We start from the raw sequence: 10,214 nt of genomic DNA, 5'->3' as shown, positions 1-10,214 counted from the left end.
TTTTGAATTTGTAGTATTTTTGACTTCCACATGTTCCAGTTTGGGGGTATCACCTGACTTGGACTGACTTTAATAAGGCTGGAGAGCTCTCTCTATCAGGCGTCCGATTGGCTAATTGACTGAGCAATCAGGGAGGAATACAGCTGTGTCCTTACGCTGGTCCAACAGCCAATCAGACACTGCCTGTGACTAATTAAGGACAGGGCAGCCAACCAATCAATGGTCCAGACTGGCTCTTCTGTTTCTCAGTAACTAACCCAGACCAGGTATTCTTACAGCTCCGGTGCTAGAGGACCACAGCACTTCCTAGCTCCCCGCCCCCCACCACCCTTGAGCTCTTCATTAGTTCATTAAACTGATTCTTTATTCTCTTTGGTTTAACCCCCTCTCCTGGGTCTAATGCAGGTGAGGATTGGCAGCAGGGTCTCAGTCGAGGGCTACCGTGTCTCCTGGCTTTTGTTCCCACTAAGTTGCCCTGTACCACAATTGGTATGATTAGTTGATTACCTGATTAACTGGAGTAATTAGTAACTAGTTCTCTCCAAGCTGCAGATGGTGTTACAGGTAGTGGCACCTTGAATCAAAACCATATTTTAAGCCATGGACCATAACAGACATTTACACAATGTTATGTGCATCATATATGCCTGAATGGTGAGCGTCAGTGAATTGTGTAAATGTGAAGCTCCAGCTAGAACAGAACCCAGGAGCCATTGTGGCCCTCCAGGAACCTGTTCAAGCCCCTGATTTAGAGACTCATGAACCGGCTGAGGGACTGAACTCGAGGAACATGCGCTTCACCAAGCGCTGAGAACCAGCAACTCATCCCCAAACCAGGGACCCGTTTCCCAGAGAGAAGGAGACGCTACAGGCTGTGACAATTATTAAAATTGTATTAAAAACATTATACTTACAAATAATAAAATAAACTTATTTATTTATTTATTTCCCTTTGGACATATATATAATGGAAGCATATAGTAAATTTACTTAAATACATAAATAAATGTTGAAATTAATACATTATGAAATTGTTAAATAAATGATTGAATTTTTAAATAAATAAATGATTAAATACATATATTTCAGTACATACTTCAACATTTATTGATTTATTTCAACATGTATTTCTTTGTTTATGTGTTTAATGGAGTCCACTACACGCATCCTTAATACGTCATTACTGACAAGCGCAACTGCAGCGGAAGCTGTCATCAGGTGAAATCCCGCCTTGGCCAGAGATGCGCTCTCTGATTGGGTAGAAACACATTTCCAGCTGTGCGTCCATTGGTGTGTGACGGTAACCCCGCCCCCTGGCCAGAGATGCGCTCTCTGATTGGGTAGACTCGTCCTGACAGCGGCGTGTCGTCGGTGTGAAACGGTCAGACGGAGGAGACGGGACGGGCCGAGCTGCCGAGGATCGGGCCCGACTGACGGACTGAGGTACCAGACCGGCCGCTCCGCTGGGCCCGGGGTGTCCGTGTTGCTTGCGGCAGTCGTGTGTGTGTTTGAGTTGTTTAGTTGTATAAACAGCGCCGGGGCCTCGACTCGCAGATACAGTCATTCTGACAGCTGTGACTCAGCGTCGCGCCAAAACACTTAGCGCCGATTAAAGAATATATTATTATCATAATAATCTACCTATGGATTCATCTTAATTAAACCCATGATGGTGAGTCTTAATGAGCTGCACAGTTAATGAGCCCCACAATCGCGATGGGCAGGAACAGGTACTTCCGGGGTTGTGACGTAGGAAGGTTGCGTCACACACACACAACTACACAGACAACACTGCATCTCACACACAACTACACAGATAACACTGCGTCACACACACACAACTACACAGACAACACTGTGTCTCACACACACAACTACACATACAACACTGTGTCTCACACAACTACACAGATAACACTCCGTCACACACACACAACTACACAGATAACACTGTCTCACACACACAACTACACAGACAACACTGCGTCTCACACACACAACTACACAGATAACACTGTGTCTCACACACACAACTACACAGACAACACTGCGTCTCACACACACAACTACACAGACAACACTGTGTCACACACACACAACTACAGTCATCTTTTACCGAAATTATTATTGTTGTTGTTATTGTTGTTGTTGTGAAATCTCGCACATGTTCAGTCATATTAAAACGCTGATTTGATCATTAGACAACACTTATCCAGATGTTTAATGTTATTAAGGCTCACATCTTCGTCAGACGCTCAGCAGCTTTTAAACACTTGATTTGAAACACTAATGTAGACAAACATGAAACACTAATGTATAGACGCCTGACAGTGTGACAGAAACATACACACACACTGACATAGACACACACACACACACTCTCAGACACACACTCACACACACACACACATATATATATATATATATATATATAAACCTGCATCCTCACAATGGAAGCCCCTTGATTGGCCAGTAGTTGGACATTTCAGCTCATTAAAACTTTGACATTATATCCTACCACGTCTGCTGCCTGTAGAATAATTTAGTCAAACATGTTTTCAGGATCTTTGTTTCTTGTTGCGTCTTTTGCCTTTTTAATAATAAAAATAAAAATAATAATGTGTTTTTAAGCCCTGTAAGGACAATTTAATTTTTCGGCTCCTGAGTCCTGAAGAGAAGCAGTAAAACGCTTTATCAGTTCGGCCATCAGCAGTGAAGTTGGACATTAAATGCCCGTACGGTGCAACTCATGCCCAGGCTGTGAACACGGGGTCCCAGCCTCTTCAAGCTGCAGGGACCCCTGCTTTCACACTGTGCGGCCCCCCATCTACACACCCGCTACACGCTGTAGTCAACGACACACAACTTCCAGGGCCAATCCTGGGCTGGTCTTGAAGACTGGTGTGGGACGAGCTCCTGTCATGCCAATTAAAGCAGTTTTTAAATATATTTATTTTTAGTTTTGTATGTGCGTGTGTGTATGTGTGTGTGTGTATGTGAGATGGTGCATGAGTGTGAGTGTGTGTGTGTGCATGTGTGTGGCAGATGAGTGTCGTACAGGGTTGTTCAGTACAAAGAGCCCCTCCAGGACCAGGGCTGTCCAGCACTGAACAGAGGCCCCTGTCAGTAATGCTGTTTGTGCTGTTGTCCCCTGTCCCTTGTCCCCTGTGCCCTGTGCCCTGATCCATGTCCCCTGTCCCCTGTCCCCTGTGCCTTGTCCCCTATCCCTTGTGCCCTATCCCTGTGTCCTGTTCCCTGTGTCCTGTCCCCTGTGCCATGTCCCTGTGTCCTGTGCCCTGTCCCCTGTCCCTGTGTGCAGCCATGTCTGAGGAGAACTGGAAGGCGTTGTCCGGGGGGGGCGGGACAGACGTCTCCAATGAAGCGGCCCTGCTGGCTCTGATGGACAGGACAGGCTACAGCATGGTGCAGGAGAACGGACAGAGGAAGTTTGGAGGCCCGCCCCCAGGTACACTCCTCCTCTTCTCTTTTCATCCCTTCTTCAGTGTCTGCCCTCCACAGTGAGGTTTCTGTTCAGGTGTGTCTGGTGTTTCTCTAGCAGAGCCGACATGTCTCAGCTCTTTGCTCCTGTCAGAGACGGAGCTGCAGCCTCAGTGATGTGTGCAATAGTGAAGAGACATCCCTCTGACTGACCTCCCTGGTCTGAGCCGGTTCAGACACACCGATCAGTCCGGCGCATCTAGACAAGGTCTGATCGTGAAGCGCTGTGTTCTTGGTTATTGTGTAAAAGCAGCGGCTCACGGTGGACAGAAGACATGTCTCTTGCTGAGTGGAGTATTGTCCTGAGACACAGACAGGCAGAAAAAAGGCTCTGAGTGAGAAATGAGGGAGAGGGATGGGAGAATAAGAGCAGGAGGTGCGAGTGACTCGCCTGTAACGATGAGGCACAGAAGAGTTAAGAGCGTGACGCAGCGCTGTGTCAACTGGGCGCCTTGACAGAGCGGAGACAGAGAGCACTAGAGTCAGTGCAGGTCACTGTGTCACAGCAGCCAGTGCGTCACCATTTCAGCTCCTTTACACACAGTGCGTTGTTCCTCTGGACGGGACACCGGGGAGTCGCAGGGCAGCTCTTTAGAGACAGCGCTATTATACACCGATCAGCCATAGCATTATGACCACCTGCCTAATATTGTGTAGGTCCCCCTTTTGCCGCCAAAACAGCCCTGACCCGTCGAGGCATGGACTCCACTAGACCTCTGAAGGTGTGCTGTGCTATCTGGCAGCAAGACGTTAGCAGCAGGTGGGGCTTCCATGGATCGGACTTGTTTGTCCTGCACATCCCACAGATGCTTGATTGGATTGAGATCTGGGGAATTTGGAGGCCAAGTCAACACCTTGAACTTGTTGTTGTGTTCCTCAAACCATTCTTTAACCATTTTTGCTTTGTGGCAGGACAATGCTTAGGTAGGTGGTACGTGTCAAAGTAACATCCACATGAATGGCAGGACCCAAGGTTTCCCAGCAGAACATTGCCCAAAGCATCACACTGCCTCTGCTGGCTTGCGTTCTTCCCATAGTGCATCCTGGTCCCATGTGTTCTCCAGGTAAGCGACGCACATGCACCCGGCCATCCACGTGATTCATCAGACCAAGCCGCCTTCTTCCATTGCTCCGTGGTCCAGTTCTGCACCCTAAGTGGTCTGCGGCTATGCAGCCCCATACACAACAAACTGCGATGCACTGTGTGTTCTGACACCTTTCTATCAGAACCAGTATTCACTTTTTCAGCAATTTGAGCTACAGTAGCTCGTCTGTTGGATCGGACCACACAGGCCAGCCTTCGCTCCCCACGTGCATCAGTGAGCCTTGGCCGCCCATGACCCTTTTGCCGGTTCACCGCTTTTCCTTCCTTGGAGCACTTTTGATAGGTACTGACCACTGCAGACCGGGAACACCCCACAAGAGCTGCAGTTTTAGAGATGCTCTGACCCAGTCGTCTAGCCATCACAATTTGGCCCTTGTCAAAGTCGCTCAGACAAAATGTTCACTTGCTGCCTAATACATCCCACCCACTGACAGGTGCCATGATAGCGAGATTATCAGTGTCATTCACTTCACCTGTCAGTGGGCAGAATGCTATGGCTGATCGGTGTGACACTCTTAGAAGAAAGAAAGTGTCTTTAACGTTACATTTTAATTACTGCTTTTCATTTTCTTTGAGGACAAGACTGATGCTGGAACACCGACAGCACTTCCTCACCTGTGTTACACTATCTATCTGAGTCACAGCCTCTCTCTCTCTCCCTCCCTCTCACCACTATCTCTCTCCCTCCCTCTCTCCCCCTCTCACCTCCCTCCCTCTCTACCCCCAGGCTGGGAGGGCCCGCCCCCGCCGCGGGGCTGCGAGGTGTTCGTGGGGAAGATCCCGCGGGACGTGTTCGAGGACACGTTGGTGCCCGTGTTCGAGCGTGCCGGGCGCATCTACGAGTTCCGCCTGATGATGGAGTTCAGCGGCGAGAACCGCGGCTACGCCTTCGTCACGTACACCTGCAGGGAGGCGGCCCAGAGGGCCATCCGGCTGCTGGACGACCACGAGATCCGGCCGGGCCGCTGCATCGGCGTCTGCGTCAGCCTGGACAACTGCCGCCTCTTCGTGGGCTCCGTGCACAGGGACCGGCGGCGGGAGGAGATCCTGGAGGAGATGAGGAAGGTGACGGAGGGCGTGGTGGACGTCATCGTGTACCCCAGCGCCGGCGACAAGAGCAAGAACCGGGGCTTCGCTTTCGTGGAGTACGAGTCGCACAAGGCCGCGGCACTGGCCCGCCGCAAGCTCATCCCAGGTGTGTTTTGGGGGGCGCAGCGCGGCCGCTTAGCGGACACGACGCTCAGCATCGTTAGTGCCGATGTGCCGGAGCTGCACTCTGACAGCGATGGCACGGGTGAGACGCGGATCCGCTCAGCAGTTCAGCCTCACACCCCCTCTTGATCTCTGCATCGTGGTTTGTCTCACAGCCACAGCTCGCCTCGCACAGCAATGTTTCGGAGCTGCGTTGGGCTGCACTGGGCTGCCGATTCTGCACAGATTTCTGCGAGTGGGGCTTAGACTCCCAAGAACATGCATCTGTGACTGTCCTCCATCAGGAGACTCCAGCTCTTCTGTCCTCTGTGCGTCTCTCAGGCGTGTCTCTGCTGTGGGACACTCTGTCCAGGTGCTGTCTCTGTGGGATGATGTCCTTGTCCTCAGGTCTCTCTAGCTGGTGAATGTTCAGCTGTGAGACTCTGTCCAGGGACACCTGTAGTCTGATTGTTCTGGGCATTTGTCTGTCATGTGGTTTCTGACGTCTTCTGTCTTCTCTCTGTCTCTCTCTCTCTGTCTCTGTCTCTGTCTGTGTGTCTCAGGCATGTTCCAGCTGTGGGGGCAGACGATCCAGGTGAACTGGGCGCAGCCAGAGAAGGACGTGGACGAGGAGACGATGCGGCGCGTGAAGGTGCTGTACGTGCGCAACCTGATGCTGTCCACCTCGGAGGAGACGCTGCGCTGCGAGTTCAGCCGCTGCCGGCCGGGCGCGGTGGAGCGCGTCAAGAAGCTGTCGGACTACGCCTTCGTGCACTTCCGCACACGTGAGGATGCCCTGGCCGCGCTGCAGGCCTCCCAGGGCCTGCTCATCGACGGCTCGCCCGTGGAGGTCACGCTGGCCAAGCCGGTGACCCGAGACCCCCGGCGCCGCTACGGACAGAGAGGGCAGGGTGGCCCCTCCCGAGAAGAGGCCGCCCCCCCCTCCGGGCCCCGGGGCGTCCTCGCGCCTCCGCCCGGCCCCGACGGGGTCCCCAAGCCCCCCTGCCCCGGCGCCGGCCTCACTGCCATCAGCATCTACTCCCTGAAGCCCAGCCGCTTCTGCTCGGCTGTGACGCACCTCGACTACTACTGCCACAAGAGCGGCTGGGCGCCCCCTGAGTACCAGCTGTACGCCACCGGGGGTCCAGATGGCCGCGCGCTGCTGCTCTTCAAGGTGGTCCTGGCCGACGCGCGCCGCTGCTTCATGCCCGACAAGGCCTGCCCCCTGCTAGAGGACGCCAAGGAGCTGGCAGCCCAGACCGCCCTGTGGAGTCTAGGTGGGCAGCGTCTCTCCCTCCTGCTCTCCTCCTTCTGTCTGTCTTCTCTGCACTCCTCCCTCCTGCTCTCCTCCCTCTCCCTCTCTCTTCTTTGCACTACTCCGTCCTGCTCTCCTCCCTCTGTCTGTCTTCTCTGCACTCTGTTGCTGTTGTGTGTCACTGAGTTGTTATTGTGTTGTGTTGCAGATTGCAGTTTCCATGGCCCTGCGTCTCCCAGCCTGTCCCCCCCCGCGCTGTCCTACCCCAGCTACCCTCTGCCCCCCGCCCTGCCCCTGGCCAGCGCCACACAGGGGGGTCCGGGGGTCTTCCTCTCCAGCCAGACCCCCTACTACTGACCCCAGAGGAGCCCCGGGCAAGCCCTCCTCAGTGTGTGTCTGCACCAGCGCTGCTCTGTTGTGTTGTTCTTGCTGTTCTACGGGTTTATTTATATATATATATATATATAATATATCAGTCTTTCACCAGAACCAGTCCCTCAGAGCTTCACATCAGATTCGGTGCCACAGAAATCAGTCCCGAGCGAATGGACAGCAGCAGCCCTGCTGGACTCTGTGACCTGGTCTCCAGCTCAGAGCAGTGAAGAGCCGGCTGTGACACGCGTGAGCCTCTGACCAGCGCCTCTGTATCTCAGCTCTGCTAGAAATGTCCCACGTCTCTCCGTGTGACAGCGAGCCTCATCGGGCCAAAGATGCGTCCGTGAACAGGGACCGGCTGCAGGACGACCCAGCGAAACCTGCTGCTCTGTCTGGAAGGACAGGCTCAGTGTCACGTCACTCCTAGACAATAACAATCACACAATCACACACTCCTCCACTATTTATTAACAACCACACACACATACACATTTAAATTCCCATGTCCGTGCTGTTCAAATCCTCAGTTATTCATTTCTGTGTGTGTGTGTGTGTGAATGTGAGAGAGTGCATGTGTGAGAGTGTGTAGATGTGTGTGTGTGTGAGAGAGAGTGCATGTGTGAGAGTGAGAGTGCATGTGTGAGAGTGTGTAGATGTGTGTGTGTGTGAGAGAGAGTGCATGTGTGAGAGTGTGTAGATGTGTGTGTGTGTGTGTGTGTGTGAGAGAGTGTGTAGATGTGTGTGTGTGAGAGAGAGAGTGCATGTGTGAGAGTGTGTAGATGTGTGTGTGTGTGAGAGAGAGTGTGTGTGTGTGAGAGAGAGTGCATGTGTGAGAGTGTGTAGATGTGTGTGTGTGTGTGTGAGTGTGTAGATGTGTGTGTGTGATAGAGTGCATGTGTGAGAGTGTGTAGATGTGTGTGTCAGGTTTTGTGTTTGAGAGTGTGCGTGTGTGTAGGTTTAAGAGAGTGAGTGTGTGTAGATGTGTGTGCAGGTGTGTTTGTGTAGATGTGTGTGTGTGTTGCAGTTCCTGCTGGTGAAAGTGTAATAAGTGACAGGTTGCTCTCGTGTATATATTATATATATATATATATATATATATAATGACACGCAGCTTCGGTCTGTTCTGTCGCTGTGAATCGTGTCCTGGTTCATGTTGTTCGCTGTGTGTAAAACAGTAGCTTTGCTCTGGTTTCTGGTTGTGAGGTCAGTTTGTGTGGCGCTGAGCTCACAGGGTTAGTTGTGCAGTTGTGTTGCCAGTCAGGGCCGGTGAAGGACGGTTTGTTTTGTTTGCAGACGCCTTTGAGCTGCAGAGTCCCTTCAGTTCAGTGAGGAAACACGTTTGTAAAGACGGTTTAAACTCTGAGGCGGCCGTGATTGTGTTAAAGTGTTACTGTGTGTTCTGCGTGTCATTGTTGCTCTTCCAGATGTTGAACAGACACAATAACCCGTTCCTATCACGGCCAGAGCCTCAGTGTCACTGTCTGTGCTGAACACTCAGAGCTGTGTTTCTCTTCTGACACTCAATAAACATGGCCCTGCTACACTCTCGCTGCTCTCTGTCTCTCTTGTGTGACACTGTGTGACTGAGCTACACACTCATTGACTTACGTGTTGCTGTTGTCTGGCACTCAGTGTGTTGAGAGCAATAGTCTCAGTTTATTTCCTGTTGATCTGATCTGCCTTTTATTGTATTGTGAGAGCCGTGAGGTCCGGCTGGGCCTCTGAAATCACACAGCCTTCAGACCAGCACCTCGCCCTCCCTCTCACTGCCTGTGCAGCAGAGGGGCTCTGACAGGAAGAGACATCACTGGGAGGAGCTTGTCACGCGCAGGGGCCGAGGGCTGGGTGTGGTTCAGACTCAAACCTGTGAGAGGATTTCATCAGTGTGAGCAGCTGCGCTTTAGTGTTATTCAGTGATGTGTCCCTCTAGTGGTGGTGTTGTGAAATAAGTGGCTGCTGCAGACGGTGTCCCCTGAGACTGAGCGCAGTCTGGGTCACAGGAGGAGATGGCCGGCTGTGGAGCAGGGATGTTGTGTCTCCAGGTCCTGAGAGACAGAGCCCTTGTCCCGTCTGCGCAGCCGCTCTGTTTCTGCATCACAGCACAAGCGCGGGGCTGTCAGCAGTGTGTGAGCTCAGACCCCAGGGCCTCTCTCTCGCTGTGTGCCTGCGCTCACGCCTCCAGTGAAGTGCTCAGAGTGAGAGGCTCCTTCAGCGCCGCTCTGTCTCTGCTGCTCAGGGACAGAGCTGCAGCAGGAGACACACAGCGCCCTGCAGGATCTCCTGGTGTCCAGACTGTGTGCAGCAGAGAGGCACAAACGCACCTGTTTTTCTGTCCCTCAGTCATCTGTCGTCATCAGCACCACGCCTGCTGCCCTGTGTCCACAGCCACCTGCTGGCAGGATCTGATGTTCAGGATGTGTTGTAGCCCCTCGGTTTACAGAGCAGTGTGTCTCGACTCAAGACCATGTAGCAAAGGACTCGTTAAAGATCAGGAGCCCCGACCAGCGCCGCCATAAAACACTCGCTGTTTGTGTTTTTAACAGGTTCAAATAAGGGATTGTGTGGAACTCGGCGCTACACAAGGCAACACAACTGCAATCCACACAACATGCGTTTCCTTTAAGCTGCTTGTGAGAACTGTTGTGTCCTAGAGACAGTGGGGTAATTCATGTGTGATATACAGACGGGCGACAAATTCAAGAAATACCTGAATAAATAAGTGGAGGAACATAACTAATGCAGACGCCTCCAAACAGGTGTACTGCATGATACAATCAAGTAATTAACATC

The 10,214-nt window shown here is 52.1% G+C and overlaps 1 protein-coding gene across 1 annotated transcript; it reads left to right on the top strand.

Annotated features, from left to right (window-relative positions):
• Positions 1 to 3,001: 3,001 nt before the first annotated feature.
• LOC136765043 (probable RNA-binding protein 46) lies at positions 3,002 to 9,074 on the top strand. Its single transcript, XM_066719517.1, has 5 exons — positions 3,002 to 3,014; positions 3,320 to 3,466; positions 5,331 to 5,798; positions 6,358 to 7,071; positions 7,258 to 9,074. Exons 1-5 carry the CDS (start codon positions 3,002 to 3,004, stop codon positions 7,404 to 7,406), a joined length of 1,491 nt encoding a protein of 496 aa, XP_066575614.1. The 3' UTR covers positions 7,407 to 9,074.
• The last annotated feature ends 1,140 nt before the right edge of the window (positions 9,075 to 10,214 follow it).

Source organism: Amia ocellicauda, chromosome 12 (genome assembly GCF_036373705.1).
Source record: "Amia ocellicauda isolate fAmiCal2 chromosome 12, fAmiCal2.hap1, whole genome shotgun sequence".
In the NCBI taxonomy this organism is placed as follows: Eukaryota; Metazoa; Chordata; class Actinopteri; order Amiiformes; family Amiidae; genus Amia; species Amia ocellicauda.
The sequence above is the reverse complement of the archived record's forward strand: the minus strand, read 5'-3'. Positions and strand labels throughout refer to the sequence as shown.

Coding starts and splice junctions, on each gene's coding strand:
- LOC136765043 (XM_066719517.1), top strand. Junction 3,467..5,330: donor GTTTGGAGGCCCGCCCCCAG/GTACACTCCTCC, acceptor CTCTACCCCCAG/GCTGGGAGGGCCCGCCCCCG. Junction 5,799..6,357: donor CCGCCGCAAGCTCATCCCAG/GTGTGTTTTGGG, acceptor TGTGTGTCTCAG/GCATGTTCCAGCTGTGGGGG.